The sequence below is a fragment of the Ranitomeya variabilis genome, chromosome 1, assembly GCF_051348905.1.
Source record: "Ranitomeya variabilis isolate aRanVar5 chromosome 1, aRanVar5.hap1, whole genome shotgun sequence".
Classification (NCBI taxonomy): Eukaryota; Metazoa; Chordata; class Amphibia; order Anura; family Dendrobatidae; genus Ranitomeya; species Ranitomeya variabilis.
In genome coordinates this window covers 900,678,988-900,697,929 of record NC_135232.1, presented here as the reverse complement: position 1 = coordinate 900,697,929, position 18,942 = coordinate 900,678,988, and the positions used below count along the sequence as shown (strand labels likewise).

The 18,942-nt window shown below is 45.3% G+C and overlaps 1 protein-coding gene across 4 annotated transcripts in view; it reads left to right on the top strand.

The window, feature by feature from the left end:
• Positions 1 to 18,942, top strand: part of LARP7 (La ribonucleoprotein 7, transcriptional regulator) — a 74,335-nt gene that overhangs the window by 35,245 nt on the left and 20,148 nt on the right. For all 4 annotated transcript variants that reach the window (XM_077278894.1, XM_077278873.1, XM_077278879.1 and 1 more), the window contains exons 6-8: positions 933 to 1,041; positions 2,530 to 2,901; positions 4,317 to 4,455. In XM_077278894.1, coding sequence (XP_077135009.1) covers positions 933 to 1,041; positions 2,530 to 2,901; positions 4,317 to 4,455 — 620 coding nt within the window. The remainder of the gene's footprint in view (positions 1 to 932; positions 1,042 to 2,529; positions 2,902 to 4,316; positions 4,456 to 18,942) is intronic.

Here is an 18,942-nt window from a genome sequence, read left to right as displayed (position 1 = left end):
ACTTCACAAAGGTATTTCGGCAGCCTAACGGGGGTGTAAAGGCACCAAAAAGGCACTAATGTAAAGCCCAGCTCTGCCCCTATTTCACACTATTTTTATCTAATCTTTAAAAAACGGGGTGATAGGTTCCCTTTAAAGGATTTCCTACAGCATAATGTTGCTTTACTGCTATATAGACTGTTTATAAATTGATAAAAACAAAATGAGCAAATACCCTGCAGTAAGTAAATAAATAGCAATAATTCATTAAAATATCAACAGGTACTTAGTTAACATTGTTTTGACCTAAAAGCCATCCTGCCACGTCAAGGTGACCCTATTCGGGATGTTTATATATCTATGGAACTTGGCACACGGTTTAATCAAGTTGTGTGAGCCCATCTGCTAGTGACAAGGTATCTCCTTTAGATGGTTATCTAAACATATTCTGTGTAGCCACCTCCGCAAAAGTCCAATGTATCAAAATCTAAAATTAGATAACCTATACGTTAAGCGCCAAAGAGCAAAAAATAATGTAAAAATAGAAGAATTGCTATTTTTTTCTTTGGATGTTGCATCTCTGCAGTAAAAAATGCAATAAAAAGTGATAATAAGCTCAATCGGCCGATGAACCTAAGGTGGGGGAGGTTAACTTGGCTTAATTAACAAGGGGTTATGTATAACAACATTGCTTTAGTGATAAATGGCGAAACTAAAAATATCTTTTTGTACACCATTTCACTACAACTTGTTGTGCAAAAAACAGTCAAGCTCTGCGGGCTGAAAAATAGTTATGGCTCTTGGAAAAAGCAAAAGCTCAAAACCAAAATTGACTCCCAAGCAATAGGGTTAAAGTTAGAGGTTACACACAAACTCTACCACTTGACAACTTCTATGTCATCTCTAAAATTATCTACAGTTGAAGGTCTTGAACTTTTCTTTTCCTTCCTTAGCTTTTGAACAACCCTCCTGAGGAAGCCCCAAGAAAAGCAGGCATGTTTCCAAAAACTGTAAAAAACAAACCTATTCCAGAGCTAAAGGCACAAGAGACCCATGAATCAGGTATGTCTTAATGTAAGGGCTGGATATGTGCACGTTGGTGCATAAGGTTTAATGGCCAATGGTGAGCACTTACAATTTGGTGATAATCTTTCAATCAAAAAACATCTTGTAGATGTGATTTACTCCATATAACTATAGAAATTGCAGGGATGTTAAGATCATAAATGAAGCTGCTTAGCCTAGATTAGAGGGGCACAGCCTGTGGCCCATGATGCTATTCCGTGCAACCACCAACCATCTATTCATAGAAATTTTTGTCTTTGTGCTGGTTTTTGCCATATATGATTGTTGCCAGAGTGAAGGTATGTGGCGTAGTGCAGTGTAAGAATGGATAAGTGCCTATGGTTTACTATTGCCCCTATTCATCAAAGCAGTTTCACCAGAATTCTGTCTTAGTTGCTTAAAAAAGTCCCTAAATTTTAGCGCAACGCCAGAAATGTTGTGACTTTTGGCATTTTCAGACTAGTTTCCCTCAACTCCTCCAAAATGGGTGGACATGTGGCAGAAGCAGTGCGCCAAAGGGGCGTGACGCTACAGCTAGTCTAATTCATGACGAGCTGTTATCTATTCCACTCTCAGAAACTGGAGTAAGATTTCTGATGTGGCCCATGGAGATGCTCCTCAGATGCTCCTGATTCATGGAGAGGTGTGCACCTCCTCATGAAGCAGGAACGTCTGATTACACCACATCATCATCATGTCTGAAAAGAAAATAGCTGATCCCTCTCTGGATGCCCTAAATATTAGCAGAAAGGAGGTCTCCTTACCACTATGTATCACTTTAGAAAGAAGTGGATGACGTGGTGAGGTGGCCACGCATGAATGAGCTTGTTTTCAATGTAGTTTTATGGGAGGCATGAAACACTTTTTAGCAACTCGCATATTGTACAATGCAGCATGCAGGGTCTCTTACTGTTTAGAGTGCAAACAGGTGAGAAGGTTACTGCTTATTTTCATGATAGGTGGGAGTGCTGGAGCTTGCATATATTTGAGATTTATGGCTTTTAATTGCAATATTTTATAACTGTCCTATATCATAAAACTGCTATAGTTTTATTACAGCCCTTGGAATTGGTTCAGATTGATTGAGACTCTTGGACCAGAAAATGTTGTTCACCCCTGGTCTAGAGTATCATGAATTAGAATATCCATCAACACTTTAAATATGTATTATTCCCATCTGAGACATTTATGGCATATCTACAGGATATACCATAAATGTCTGGTCGTTACTGGCCATGTATTGCTGGTGAGGTGGCCATCTCATGCAGACACATAATAAATGTAGAAGTGTTCACAAATTACGTCAGGTTTGGCACCAAGAGCAAAACATGCAGCACTGTTCTTGTCACGTCAGTGTACAGTAAGCCTGATTATCCGATTAGTCAGCGCAGTGCTGCAGGAGCTGTTGGGATCAGCCCCTTACATTATGTATTGAAGCCACAATGGCAGAAGAGCCTCATACATTTTTTGTTCTGTTAATTTTAGAGGAAAAGAAAAAGAAGAAGAAGAAAAAATCAAAAAGCAAAAAGGAAAGTGATGACACAGCAGAGGATGAGATCAATGACCAGATTATCATGGAAATATCAACAAAAGAAGCTGCAAAATCTAAGAGGCAGCGCAGTATTTCTGAAAGCTCAGTAACGGATACATCAGACTCTGCCAGACAAGCCTCTAAGAAGGAGACAAGGAAACGAGACCGAGCAGAGAGCTCGGACCTGTCAGAGGAAGGCAGACCAGCCAAAAGGAAGCACAGCAGTTCAGAGGAGCAGGACTCTTCCAAGTACAGAAAACTGCACGATAAAGAAGATGCACCATCAAAATCAAAATTGCCCTCGCCAGAGCTGACAGAATGTAGAGGTATGCAGACATTATCAATGTGTTTGAGGATATTATTTTACTTATGCACCGCAGTCTTATTCCACAGCATTGGTGACAGGTTTCCTTTGAAGGGATTCTCTGAGATGGTGTCCAGAATGGCTGAGTGAGCAGATCAGTTATGCTTGTAAGACAGCGCTTACTGCATGTGTTGGGGGACACTTGCTTGGCAACGGGATGAAGGCACACAGGCACGTTTTTCCTCACAAAACAGTCTATGCAGTTTATTATGTAACTCATAAACCTCTGTAGGCCATGTTACACATCACAGACCTCACATAGCACTTCGTAGTATACGGCTTTGAATTACGGTCCCTAAACACGCCGTACTTCTCTTTGTCCAGTTAACATGGGCGACCACCCGCCGAACAGTTCATTAACATCCACGGAACACAACAAGCACCAACAGTCTGTTCCAATGGCAGATACTTGTCTGCCCTTATTATAACTCCCTTGTCTGGAGTTACCTTACAGGAGATCCTGTTCCACACGCTGACTCCTCGTCAGTCCTGGCATCTAGGGAAGCTGCCTTACTGGGATCACCATCTCGTCCGTCCAGACACTAAGAAGGTCCGTAGCTTCCCTAACACGGTGCCGTCACAGACGCTGCAAGTACACGGTCTCTCCATGTGCTATTCAGGAATCTGGTACACTCACTGGGCCTTCCAACACAGAGACCTTCCAGGTACACGGCCTCACCATGTGTGGTACACTCACTGGGCCTTCCAACACAGAGACCTTCCAGGTACACGGCCTCACCATGTGCTCTTCAGGAAGTCCGTCCACTCGTAGGACTTTCCAGCACACATGCCTGACCTCATACAGGACCTTACAACCTCGAACTTGTGACCCAAACCAAGGTCACATTATGTAGCTTAAACCACCCCCATAGGTGGGAGTTGTGTGTGGTTAGCCAGTCCCGTCCAGCTCTCCGACTCATCAGCCCTTAACAAACTAAAATACACGCCGGCAGCAGCACCAGAATTGCAGCATCAATCAGATTTTCCCAGCTCTGGGATTGGCAATTGGGATTCACGACAGCTGTGATTCATCAAAAATCATAGCTGGCATCAAGTCCTGGGATAAGTGATAGAGGCGTCTATCAGACACCACCATTACTACCCCGGTAATAAAAAAAAAAAATAAAAACGCACACAAAGATAAAACTACTTTATTTGAATTTAAAAAATTCACGGCACAGGGGGCATGAGATTTCTATTAATTCCATCCACTGTGTGTGTACTGTACAATGCAGCATCCAGAACCCTGGTATTACTGATTGTGTGCACGCAGCCTTAAGGAGCATTTGCACACTCTCTGACAAATTAAATATTGTCTGTAGTGTAGTGCCAGAAAGTGCAATAAGCTTTCTATTTCATTTTTTTTTTTTTTTCTAGAGATTTCGACTGAAGAAGAAAAAGATATAAGTGACAAGAAGGAAACTTCTGCTTGTAAGGTGAAGAGAAAAAGAAAGAAGAAGCATAGGGAGAGACATAGAGTTGGGGAAGAAGTCATCCCCTTAAGAGTCTTATCAAAGTATGTTTTGTGGTTTTTTGTTTTTTTTTGCTTTTTAATACTTTATATGTACAGTTAAAGTGAGAAGGAGACTTACTGGTGGGGACTTCAGAGGTCATTTGGCCTGATCCATACACAAAAAAAGCCAATCAACAAGGAAGCAAAAAAATCATGTTTAGGTCTCGTTTCAAAGCCTAAAGTGGAATTCTAGCTTTATGTATTCTACAAATGTTGGCCTGTCCTGAGGGTCTAGAAGGAATCTATTCCTCTGCTTCATGTGAGATCCATCTTCTTAGAACTCTTAAACTGCAATAAACACCCATTAATATTTTTTATTAAGCATAGCATAAAAATACAGCTCTGGCAAATTAAGAGACCACCACATCAAAACCCTGTCATGCGCAGCCCAATCTCCATACCTGAACCCCAATGAATACCTATGGAATGTAATCAAGAGGATGATGGATAGTCACAAGCCATAAAACAAGAGCTGCTTAAATTTTTGGCCAAAAGCAGTGTGAAAGACTGGTGGAAAGCATGCCAAGACGCATGAAAGCTGTGATTAAAAATCATGGTTATTCCACAAAATATTGATTTCTGAACTGTTCCTAAGGTAAAACATTAGTATTGTTGCTTCTGAATGATTATGAACTTGTTTTCTTTGCATTATTTGACATCTGAAAGCAATGCATTTTTTTAATTTTGACCATTTCTCCTTTTTCAGAAAAAAATAAAAAATGTATTGCTTGGAAATTCGGAGACATGTTGTCAGAAGTTTATAGAATAAATTAACAATTTACATTTTACTCAAAAATATACCTATAAAGAGAAAAATCTGACAAACTGAACATTTTGCAGTGGTCTCTTAATTTTTGCCAGAGCTGTATATAACTTTTGAATCATAATCATATTCACCGTCCGAATAAAGTTGTAATTTTTACCACACAGAGAACACTGTAAGAATGAAACCCGAGTAACTATGTTGAAATTGAGTTTTTAGTGCTTCTTCTGATAAACTAAATGGAACTCTTAAAATCTACAACCTGTGCTAGGCAAAACAAACCCTCATACATGGCTGTCATTAAAAAAAAGTTGTCTCTTGGAGGAAAAAAAACAAAAGCAATATGAATCTTGATGTAATATCTATTCACGAGACACAATGAATAGCAGTTTTCCAATGATTTAGAAAATGTCACAATTTTTTTTATCTTGTGCAGGGAAATGTCACAAGCAGTCACCATTGCTAAGGTGCAGTTCTTCTTACTGCAGAGGTGCACATTAGCATTGGTAGCTGCTTAGGGCAGTGATGGACAGTGGTCATATTCCCAACAACGTGTATCAGGAAAGCATGACTGCCAAACAAGAAGCACATTACACATCTTTACAATAGTACCGTATTTTCTGGTGTATAAGACGACCCCCAACTTTTCCATATAAAATATGGAATTTGGGATATGCCCGCTGTATAAGACGGGGGTCATCTTATACGCCCAGTCATCTTATACGCCCAGTCATCTTATACGGCGTGTGGTTCCCAGGGGGTGTGAAGGAGAGGAGACTCTCCTTCAGGCCCTGGGATCCATATTCATGTTAAAAATAAAGAATAAAAATAAACTAGATGGGTATTTCCTGAAGGAACTACAGATAGTGCTTTGGAATGGTGCCCGGGCTGCCCCTGCAAGACTTTCACACTTGGGTGCCCCTCAGGCGCTGGTTTGGTAGTTGTAGCCCCTCAGGGTTGAGGCCACTCTGGGTCCGATTTGGTGGGCCGGGTCACTCTGGGTCCGATTTGGTGGGCCGGGTCACTCTGGGTCCGATTTGGTGGGCCGGGTCACTCTGGGTCCGGTTTGGTGGGCCGGGTCACTCTGGGTCCGGTTGGTGGGCCGGGTCACTCTGGGTCCGACTTGGTGGCCCGGGTCACTCTGGGTCCGATTTGGTGGCCCGGGTCACTCTGGGTCCGATTTGGTGGCCCGGGTCATTCTGGGTCCGATTTGGTGGCCCGGGTCACTCTGGGTCCGATTTGGTGGCCCGGGTCACTCTGGGTCCGATTTGGTGGCCCGGGTCACTCTGGGTCCGATTTGGTGGCTTAGGTCACTCTGGGTCCGATTTGGTGGCCCGGGTCACTCTGGGTCCGATTTGGTGGCCCGGGTCACTCTGGGTCCGATTTGGTGGCCCGGGTCACTCTGGGTCCGATTTGGTGGGCCGGGTCACTCTGGGTCCGATTTGGTGGGCCGGGTCACTCTGGGTCCGATTTGGCGGGCGGCGCCACTCTGGGTCCGATTTGGCGGGCGGCGCCACTCTGGGTCCGATTTGGCGGGCGGCGCCACTCTGGGTCCGATTTGGCGGGCGGCGCCACTCTGGGTCCGATTTGGCGGGCGGCGCCACTCTGGGTCCGATTTGGCGGGCGGCGCCACTCTGGGTCCGATTTGGCGGGCGGCGCCACTCTGGGTCCGATTTGGCGGGCGGCGCCACTCTGGGTCCGATTTGGCGGGCGGCGCCACTCTGGGTCCGATTTGGCGGGCGGCGCCACTCTGGGTCCGATTTTTGCGGGCGGCGCCACTCTGGGTCCGATTTTGCGGGCGGCGCCACTCTGGGTCCGATTTGGCGGGCGGCGCCACTCTGGGTCCGATTTGGTGAGCGGGCAATAATTATAATAAGACTACAGATAGTGCTTTGAAATTGTGCTGTGCTATCACTTTAAGAGCTGATATTATCTGGCAAAACTGTGCTGGGGTCATGTACAGTTCGCAGGCGTTGGCATAGTAACTGGGCCTGACTGCACATATCAATGAGCTAATCAGCCAGGTGGCAAGTGGCAGGTACATTTCAAATTGCCTCAGAAACCCGGCCATTATAACCTATGGGAAAATTTCCCTATTGAAATGCATTACAATGAGGGGAAAAAACATTTTCAAACGCAAATTGCGCCAAAACTACAAATCCGATCGACACGAAAAATACTTAGCACACCTCTTGGGGACGCTGGCTTCGAAATGACACCTCACTGGAGTCTGTGAGTGAAGCGGTTCGGGCCGCATTACGTGCGGACTGAATAATAATAAGAAGAACTAGATGGGTATTTCCTGAAGGAACTACAGATAGTGCTTTGGAATGGTGCCCGGGCTGCCCCTGCAAGACTTTCACACTTGGGTGCCCCTCAGATGCTGGTTTGGTAGTTATAGCCCCTCAGGGTTGAGGATTTGGTGGGCGGGGCTACTCTAGGTCCGATTTGGCGGGCGGCGCCACTCTGGGTCCGATTTGGCGGGCGGCGCCACTCTGGGTCCGATTTGGCGGGCGGCGCCACTCTGGGTCCGATTTGGCGGGCGGCGCCACTCTGGGTCCGATTTGGCGGGCGGCGCCACTCTGGGTCCGATTTGGCGGGCGGCGCCACTCTGGGTCCGATTTGGCGGGCGGCGCCACTCTGGGTCCGATTTGGCGGGCGGCGCCACTCTGGGTCCGATTTGGCGGGCGGGGGCACTCTGGGTCCGATTTGGTGGGCGGGGGCACTCTGGGTCCGATTTGGTGGGCTGGGTCCGATTTGGTGAGCGGGGCAATAATGATAAGACTACAGATAGTGCTTTGTAATTGTGCTGTACTGTCACTTTAAGAGCTGATATTATCTGACAAAACTTGTGACCTGGTGGGCTGATGTAGAGTTTATAGGCGTTGGCATAGTAACTGGGTCTCACTGCGCATATCAATGAGGTAATCAACCAGGTGGCAGTTATTTTTAGAAATTGCCTCAGAAATCAGGCCCATTATAAACGTATTGGAAAATTTCCCTATTGAAATGCATTGAGACACTTTTTTCAAACGCAAATTGCGCCAAAACTACAAATCCGATCGACACGAAAAATACTTAGCACACCTCTCAGGAACGCTGGCTTCGAAATGACACCTCACTGGAGTCTGTGAGTTTAGCGGTTCGGGCCGCATTACGTGCGGACTGAATAATAATAATAAGAATAACTAGACAATTACCTCACGGTACTAGCAGCTCTGAGGCGTTTTCCTCTCCCAGAGCGTTACCTCACAATTTGGCCCACTCTGAGGCATTTGCCTCATCCAAAGATCTACTGTACATAACATAACATAACCAGTTATGAGGTGCTCACCTCTCCCAGAGGTTTACTTCACGATTCTCAAAAATCCTATGGACAAGTAGACAACTCAGGGCGTGAGATATTCTGAAGTGTTCGCATCACTCAGTATTTTACCTCAGGTTTTGAGATATTCTGAGGTGTTTGCATTACTCAGGTGCTGATTTGGTGGGTGGGGCCACTCTGGAACCGATTTGGTGGGTGGGGCCACTCTGGAACCGATTTGGTGGGTGGGGCCACTCTGGGTCCGATTTGGTGGGTGGGGCCACTCTGGAACCGATTTGGTGGGTGGGGCCACTCTGGGTCCGATTTGGTGGGTGGGGCCACTCTGGAACCGATTTGGTGGGTGGGGCCACTCTGGGTCCGATTTGGCGGGCGGCGCCACTCCGGGTCCGATTTGGCGGGCGGCGCCACTCCGGGTCCGATTTGGCGGGCGGCGCCACTCCGGGTCCGATTTGGCGGGCGGCGCCACCCCGGGTCCGATTTGGCGGGCGGCGCCACCCCGGGTCCGATTTGGCGGGCGGCGCCACCCCGGGTCCGATTTGGCGGGCGGCGCCACCCCGGGTCCGATTTGGCGGGCGGCGCCACCCCGGGTCCGATTTGGCGGGCGGCGTCACTCCGGGTCCGATTTGGCGGGCGGCGCCACTCCGGGTCCGATTTGGCGGGCGGAGTTACTCCGGGTCCGATTTGGCGGGCGGCGCCACTCCGGGTCCGATTTGGTGGGCGGGCCACTCCGGGTCCGATTTGGCGGGCGGCGCCACTCAGGGTCCGATTTGGCGGGCGGCGCCACTCCGGGTCCGATTTGGCGGGCGGCGCCACTCCGGGTCCGATTTGGCGGGCGGCGCCACTCCGGGTCCGATTTGGCGGGCGGCGCCACTCCGGGTCCGATTTGGCGGGCGGAGTCACTCCGGGTCTGAATTGGCGGGCGGAGTCACTCCGGGTCCGATTTGGCGGGCGGCGCCACTCCGGGTCCGATTTGGTGGGCGAGGCCACTCTGGGTCCGATTTGTTGGGCGAGGCCACTCGGGGTCCAATTTGGTGGGCTGCGCACCTCGGGATCCGATTGGTGGGTGGGTCACTTTAAGAGTTGATATTATCTGGCAAAACTGTCATGGTAGAGTTCGTAGGCGTTGGCATAGTAACTGAGTCTGACTGCGCATATCAATGAGCCAATCAGCCAGGTGGCAGTTCGCAGTTATTTTTAGAAATTGCCTCAGAAATCAGGCCCATTATAAACGTATGGTAAAATTTCCGTATTGAAATGCATTGAAACACTTTTTTCAAACGCAAATTGCGCCAAAACTACAAATCCGATCGACACGAAAAATACTTAGCACACCTCTTGGGGACGCTGGCTTCGAAATGACACCTCACTGGAGTCTGTGAGTGAAGCGGTTCGGGCCGCATTACGTGCGGACTGAATAATAAGAATAAGAAGAAGTTTACCACGGTGGAATAACAGTATAGTGCTTTGTTCCAAAGCACTATAATTATAAGACTACAGATAGTGGTTTGGAATTGTGCTGTACTGTCACTTTAAGAGCTGATATTATCTGACAAAACTTGTGACCTGGTGAGCTGATGTAGACTTCATAGGCGTTGGCATAGTAACTGTGTCTGACTGCGCATATCAATGAGCTAATCGGCCAGGTGGCAGTTATTTTTAGAAATTGCCTCAGAAACCAGGCCCATTATAAACGTATGGGACAATTTCCCTATTGAAACGCATTGAAAGACTTTTTTCAAACACAAATTGCGCAAAAACTACAAATCCGATCGGCACGAAAAATACTTAGCACACCTCTTGGGGACGCTGGCTTCGAAATGACACCTCACTGGAGTCTGTGAGTGAAGCGGTTCGGGCCGCATTACGTGCGGACTGAATAATAAGAATAAGAAGAAGTTTACCACGGTGGAATAACAGTATAGTGCTTTGTTCCAAAGCACTATAATTATAAGACTACAGATAGTGGTTTGGAATTGTGCTGTACTGTCACTTTAAGAGCTGATATTATCTGACAAAACTTGTGACCTGGTGAGCTGATGTAGACTTCATAGGCGTTGGCATAGTAACTGTGTCTGACTGCGCATATCAATGAGCTAATCGGCCAGGTGGCAGTTATTTTTAGAAATTGCCTCAGAAACCAGGCCCATTATAAACGTATGGGACAATTTCCCTATTGAAACGCATTGAAAGACTTTTTTCAAACACAAATTGCGCAAAAACTACAAATCCGATCGGCACGAAAAATACTTAGCACACCTCTTGGGGACGCTGGCTTCGAAATGACACCTCACTGGAGTCTGTGAGTTTAGCGGTTCGGGCCGCATTACGTGCGGACTGAATAATAAGAATAAGAAGAAGTTTACCACGGTGGAATAACAGTATAGTGCTTTGTTCCAAAGCACTATAATAATAAGAAGTTTACCACGGTGGAATAACAGTATAGTGCTTTGTTCCAAAGCACTATAATAAGAAGAAGTTTACCACGGTGGAATAACAGTATAGTGCTTTGTTCCAAAGCACTATAATAATAAGAAGTTTACCACGGTGGAATAACAGTATAGTGCTTTGTTCCAAAGCACTATAAAAATATGTATATACTCACCCCTCCGAGAAGCCTGGCTGTCACTGCTGCAAGCGTCTGCCTCCGTTCCTAAGAATTGCAGAGCGTGAAGGACCCTCGATGACGTCGCAGTCCTGTGATTGGTCCGTGACCGCTCATGTGACCGGTCACCTGACTGTGACGTCATCGAAGGTCCTTCACGCTCTGCAATTCTTAGGAACGGAGGCAGACGCTTGCAGCGGTGACAGCCAGGCTTCTCGGAGGGGTGAGTATATACATATTTTTTATTTTTATTCTTTATTTTTTACATGAATATGGATCCCAGGGCCTGAAGGAGAGTTTCCTCTCCTTCAGACCCTGGGAACATCCAGGATCGCTCCCTGCACATGCCGTACCTGGCGTATAAGACGACCCCCGACTTTTGGGACAATTTTTAAGGGTTAAAAAGTCGTCTTATACGCCGGAAAATACGGTATTTGCTTTCTGTTCTGCATATAGAGCTTTCATTTACCATTCAACACTTATTTCTTTAAAGGGAACCTGTCAATTCAACAGTGAAGTAAAAGAAGGTGGTTTCAACATCCAGTACTTAGCAACTTGTTATATGATGGCATTACAAGTCCAGAAACAGCAGCAACATTTCAACCCCTAGGATACCTGTGGTCTTTGTCAAGCTAATACAGTAGTGCACAGCCCTCATATTTAAACCCCCTTCAAGGAATCAAGTTGTATATGCTATAGATTATAGTGTGATTTATTTATTTATATATATATATATATATATACATTGTGTAATAAGGGATAGCAATATACATAATAAAGGAGACTATGTAAGAGAGATGTATTGTTCTCCCCCACCTCTGTCACCGCCTTCTCCCCTATCGCCATCATTGTTCTCTTCTCCCCCACGGCGGTCACTGCCTTCTCCCCCATCGCCATCGTTATTCTCTTCTCCCCCACCTCCACTGATTATCCTGGACCTCTCCCCAGTGTGTTGTTTAGAAAAACAAACACCACCACTCAATTCTGTCCGTCCCCCGCAGCATCAGCCTCACCGTCATCCAGTCGCACATGCCTGTGTCAGCCAGAAAGCGCCGGTCAGGTAGCAAAGAACAGATCCCTGCAGCTCCACTCTGCTGCCATTTTCTCCTATAGGCAGCGGAGCTGCAGGGATCGCTCCCTGCACGCCGCACATGTGGGCATTCTGGCCACGGGTCACTCAGAGCCTGATATAATATACCATATATACTCGAGTATAAGCCGACCCCCCCCCCCCTAATTTTGCCACAAAAAACTGGGAAAACGTAATGACTCGAGTATAAGCTTTGGGTGGGAAATGCAGCAGCTACTTGTAAATTTCAAAAATAAAAATAGATACCAATAAAAGTAAAATTAATTGAGACATCAGTAGGCTAAGTGTTTTTGAATATCCATATTGAATCAGGAGCCCCATATAATGCTCCATACAGTTCATGATGGGCCCCATGAGATGCTCCATATTAAAATACGCCCCATATAATGCTCCATATACAAACGTGCCACATATAATGCTCCATGCAGTTCATTATGGCCCCATAAGATGCTCCATATACAAATATGCCCCATATAATGCTCCATACAGTTCATTATGGCCCCATATACAAATATGCCCCATATAATGCTCCATGCAGTTTATTATGGCCCCATAGACACTCCATATAACAATGTGCCACATATAATGCTGCTGCAATTAAAAAAAAAATGACATGCTCTACTCTCGTCGCTGCTCCTCAGCGTCCCGTCTCTCTGCACTGACTGTTCAGGCAGAGGGCGGCGCGCACACTAATACGTCATCGCGCCCTCTGACCTGAACAGTCGCTGCAGAGGACGCGGAAGACGGGGCGGCGGTGGAACGAGGGAAGGTGAATATGAAATACTCACCTGCTCCCGGCGCGGTCCCTGGCAGCTTCTCCCAGACAGATGGTCTCCGGCGCCCGCAGCTTCTTCCTGTATTGAGCTGTCGCTGGTACCGCTCATTACAGTAATGAATATGCGGCTCCACCCCTATGGGAGTGCAGTCCATATTTATTACTTTAATGAGCGGGTACCATGTGACCGCTGAACAGAGGATGAAAGTGCCGGAGACCATGGGACAGGCAGGGACCGCGCCAGGAGCAGGTGAGTATGTGACCGTCGTCGCTCCCCCTCACCCGCCGAAACCCCCCTGGGGCCTTCCATGACTCGAGTATAAGCCGAGAGGGGCACTTTCAGCCCATTTTTTGGGGCTGAAAATCTCGGCTTATACTCGAGTATATACGGTAATACAAAGTTGCTTTTTAACTTTCCCAATGTTAAAGGGGTCACACTAGGCCAAATTGTATCTTTTAAATTCGTTTATTGATTACAGCATGAATCATACATACATTTGCTTATATTCGTTATTATCCATAAGGTACATAAAATTACCACACATAACCATGTCTGGGATATTGCAAAGGTTACAAGCAATGCATGTCAATCATTTGTTCATATCTTATTCAAACTTTAACTACCTTAACTTCTAATGAAACCTCTAAAACTAACACGCTGCCGCTTAAAAGAGAGTTCTAGATAGATTCTGCCCTGTAAGTAGATAATGCCCATGCAATCTTACACCCTTTCCTTGTATAATTGTTAAGTTATGTTAACCTAAACAGTATGGCAAGAGGAGTTCCATCTTCCCCATATCTTCTCAAATTTGGCTGGATTACCTCTATTCTGATATAATGCTCGCTCATACGGAATAATGGAATTTACCAAGTCGACCCACGCTCTAAGAGTTGGGCAAGAACCCCCCATCCATCGCAGGGCCAACACCTTTCGTGCCAAAAACAGAGTCTCCCTCAGAAAAATTCCCGTATGACGATCCCAAGTCTCAGCCTCCCATACTCCAAACAAGCATTCCAGGGGTTCAAGTGGGACAGGGATCGACACCAGTGATGTCAATAATGTCGTTACCTCATTCCAGAATTGGAAGACAATAGGACATTTCCATATCATGTGGATAAAATCTGCATTGCTAGAATGGCATCTCAGGCAGTCTGATGAATGTAGACGACCCATTTTAAAGAGACGAATCGGGGTCAGATAGGATTGATATATGATGTATAGTTGTGTCATCCTATTATTAACTGATTGGGAGACTTTAGTTGGGGATTCCAAAATTTCGTCCCATTCCTCTCCCAGTGTGTCTGGGAGAAGCCGTCCCCATTTCCCCTTAATTAAATCTATGGTGGATCCCTCACCCATGGATAACAGATAGGTATACAGAGAGGAAATAAGTCCCTGGGGACCCTGCGAATTAAGGATACCTATTAACGGTAAATCTGAGATAGCTCGGCCTGTACCCATACTCCGCATGTGTGACTGGAAGGCTGACCTTAGTTGTAGGTAACGGAAAAACAAATTGTATCTTTGATAGAGATTTTACATGCACATAGAGAAAAAAAAAAAACACTTGTGATTGACAACAGTCACTAGCAGCAAATCCGGGAAGGTACATCCTTTTTATAGGGTATCAATTACCAGTGTAAATCTGTGGTTAAACCCCCAAGTCCGCCTTCTTTTGGGAGGGCTTTAATCAATGTTCATTAGTTTTTATGATTCTGTTTTTCTCCTAAGTATTACCTCATTCTTCATTAGCTAAGTGGACACGTCGTATCATAGTCCACTTGAGTGTTGTATAACCTGCTGACAGGTATGACTTAGAGCACGTGCACACATTAATTAGAATCTGTGATTCTTATAAATATTCAGCAAAGCGTCTATTTTTGGATATCTTTAATCAATGTCCTTAACAGTACCCCCCCCCCCCCCCCCCCCCTTTGGAGATACGCAAAATGAAAACCCTAATCTCATTGAGCCTGTCGATCTGTCCTAGTGCACTTGTTCTTGATGATGGCTGTTTTCGCCGCTTACGAGACGACCCATCTCTAGTAGAGGGACCCCTCTTAACTGACTTGTGCAGAAGGAAGTCCGATCCTTGTCTTTCCCTATTTGGCATGTGTCAGGCAGACATATTCCGGGGGAGGTGGATATGGCATTCCTCTCGCAACAGCTTCTTTCATCTAGAAGTTCATCGAAGTCGGCGTGCATGGTCATCACTGTGGTTTCCATGGTTTTCATCATCGTTTTCTTAAGGCATGGAGCTATGCAGCATAGAACTAAGGCTAATACAATCAAAACGCATAAAATAGCTATCCCAAATTTTGTGAATGCTCTTTGCCATCCGTCCCACCCCCAAACCAGGTGTCCCATTGATCCTTTACCATTGAGTTTTGGGCTTGCTCTTCTGATAGGTCAGTAAGGCCTTTGCGTGCTCTGGATATGCTCCCATCCGAGGCTGTGTTGTCAGGTATGGAAGTGCAGCAGCTAGTACCTATCATTTTGCTGCCAGGATCATGTCTAGGGCCATCCTGTTCTGGATGGCCATGATGGATATGGGGCCTAGTTGCTCAATAAGTCCCCCCTTATAGCATCTCTAGTGAAATTAACAAACCTTTGTTGATTATAATATAGGTAGTTTATCCATTTTACATTCTTGTTTATCCCAATCATAGGGATGATTGATTCATATCCAGCTGCTAGCTCATTTCTGGCTTTGAACTCGTTAGGTACTCCCTGTGGGACCCCAATGGCGTCTATGTAGATATGGGGGTCAAAAGAAACTTGTAGTTCCATTTTTACTTTCTGGGGTAGGTGGTCATCTCGGAGTACTTGATCCCAGCTGGGTAGATCAAATATATGGAAGGGCATAAAGGTTTTTACCATAGCACATTGTCCTTTCCAAGGGGTGTACAGTCTGGGCCTAATTTTCTTGTCACCACATAGCCAGTACATGTCAGGCAACTGGTAAATTTGGCCTACCAACAAAGAATCCTTGTATGGGCTTCCTTCTTGGACCTGGATGACATGATCAATTGTTCAGGCCCCCAATACATTAATACTGGTGGGTTCATCCGACATTACTCTAATGTATATGGGGGGCTTAACACTTGCTAATAGGGCTGTACAGTTCAATACGATAGTCACCTTTCTCATCTAATAGGCCCTCTGTAGATGGCAGTGTAACACCATATATTAACACCTTCACACCACAGCCCATATTAATTTTTGCGTTTCTTAGAGCCATAACTTTTTTTATTTTTCTGTCAATATGGCCGTGTAATGGCTTGCTTTTTGCAGGACGAGTTGTACTTTTGAACTTTGGTTTTCCCATATTCTGTGCTGGAAAAAGGGAAAAATTCTAAGTGCGGTGAAATTGCAAAAAAAAATGCAATTCCACAACTCTTTTTTTTTTTTTTTTTTTTCCCAGGTCATTACGAGTTAACAGGTACCAAACATGTATAGGTGCTTTTTTATTTAAGTGGTGAAAAAAAATTCCAAGGTTTGTTCAAAAAAAAAAAAAAAAGTCATTTTCCGATGCCCGTAGCGTCTCTATTTTTTGTGATCTCGGGCTGGGTGAAGGCTAATTTTTTACGTCCTGAGCTGATGTTTTTTAATGGTACCATTTTGGCGCAGATACGATCTTTTGATCCCCTATTATTGCATTTTAATGCAATGTTCTGACTTCTTTTTTTTTTTTTGCTACACTGTTTACCGATCGGATTCATTATTTTTTATCTTGATAGATTGGGCGACTGAATGCGGTGGAATTAGTGACGTGCTGCCAGCGCAATCATATTAAATGCCGCTGTGTGAGTTGACAGCGGAAGTGGTTAATGGGAATCTGTCAGCAGGTCTTTGCTATGTAATCACAAGACAACTTGAGGTAGGGGTTAACACACAGATTTTGATGCCTCTCTTATCAAGCTCTGAGGTTTAGGTTTGCTTACAGTGGTAGTGCTAGCTTATGATTGTTGTGACTTGCTGGCCTCTGTGAGCCCTGGTCCCAAACACCCCCTCCTGTGATAAGCACCTCACTGTCTATAGACTGTGATCACAGAGAGCCTGTATGGTGTGGGCCGGGTTAGCTGTCTGTGCGCTGCTACATGGCTAAATCTAAAAACTCTTAATTGTGAGAAAACAGCTGCACCCAGTAATCGAAGTCATGCATTGTTGGATTCAGCTTCTCTTTGCCTACATCAGTCTGCTCTCATATGTGGAGGCAATAACCTGCTGACAGATTGTCTTTAAATCACTCAGGGAAACCACAGCCAACTTGTGTACATAGCTTAAAGGTATAGACTATGCATGTAAATAGATCTTATGTGTAAAGCCAAATGCTCAAGAAGATAGTAGGAGTAGTATACTTAAAGGGGTTGTCCCACAAACAAAGATGATATTAATCAATACATCTTGGATTAATACTAGTTTCCATAACTGGATGTTTTAAAAATATGTTCCTGTGCTGAGATAACCCTATAAATATGCTGCTACTGTGTAATGGCCGTGTCTGACCGTACAGGGACATGGTCTGAGCACACCACAGCTCCTGGGCAGGGGCGGAAGGAAAAGAAAGTATACAGGCAGGACAGCATGGGATCACAGCTGATTCTTTAAAAAAAAATCTTTTACCTCAAAGAATTGTGATCCCATACTGTCATGTCTGTATACTCTCTTTTCCTTCCTCCCCTGCCCAAGAGCTGTGGTACGAGCAGACCATGTTCCTGTATGATCAGACACAGCCATTACACAGTACACAGCAGGGGCACATTTATAAGATTATCTCAGCACAGGAACATTTTATTTAAACATCCGATTGTGGAAATTATTATAAACCATGTTGTAGAGAAAGCATGGAGACCTTCAGCTTGTATAGTATGCTCACTAAGGGTGAGGTATGTAGGCAGCAAAAGAAGGTGGATGCTCACCTCGTATAATGTTAAGAACTGGCTAGCTTTTCCTCTTCTAGGAGAATGGTCTAGGTGAATGCAAGACCAGGGATCTTCACCTCGGATGGGCTAAAAACGCAAGCCATGTCTCAGCGGAGTGTTAATAAATAAAAAAGGGAAAAAAGTGAAGATCTCTCTCCATGTGGCTCTATTTTAGCCTTTCAGATAGTAATGGAAAATTACTCCAAAGGCTTTCCAAAAAATATATTGGTTTACTTATACAAAAAGTCCATAAAAGTTAGACCATAGGCTTGGAGAAGTAGTTCCATTGTAGCAGTGATGGCTATTTGCTGGAATATGCCATCACTGTGATTGGTGGAGTCCAAGCTCTGGCAGTCCCACTGTTCCTGTAAATGTAATGGTCGTGCTGCACTTCTCCGCACAGTGGAAAGCTTGGAGCACTGATGTGCAGATGAAAACAGGATCGGTGCACCAATCCATCAGCTGTTTCATTCTTTGGATTGGTGGGAGTCGCAGAGGTTAGACCTCCACCAATCATATAGTAAAAAAAGTGCAGTGTAGATTGTATAAAATTACAGTTTCATCAGCAAGAGATTATCTCTAGAGTACTACTTGGCGTGCTGCCAGATAGTCCAATCATGCCCCCACCAGTAATCTGCAGCTTTCTGCCTATGCACAGTGTATACAGAAAGCTTCAAATCAGAGTTGTGGTCAGGGTTATACAGAGCTCAGCATTCAGAGCACTTCTAGATCTGCGGTAGATAAAACATTTTTTTTAAACTGCATTAGTCAGTAAATGAAGTGATATATCGCTGGAAGCGGGGTCTCTGCCCCTCCATTATGTTGTCTCGGTTGGGCCAGCAAACACCTGGTGACAGATTCTCTTTAAGTAACTTGGGTGTAGACATACTAGTCTATGACAACCCTAAAGCAGTGCTATTGTCTCCCATTAACATCCATGTCCCTCTCTGCTAATTATTGCAGTTTGTATGTAAGGGTGTCTGTTACATCTTGCAGGTAATGTTTGTGC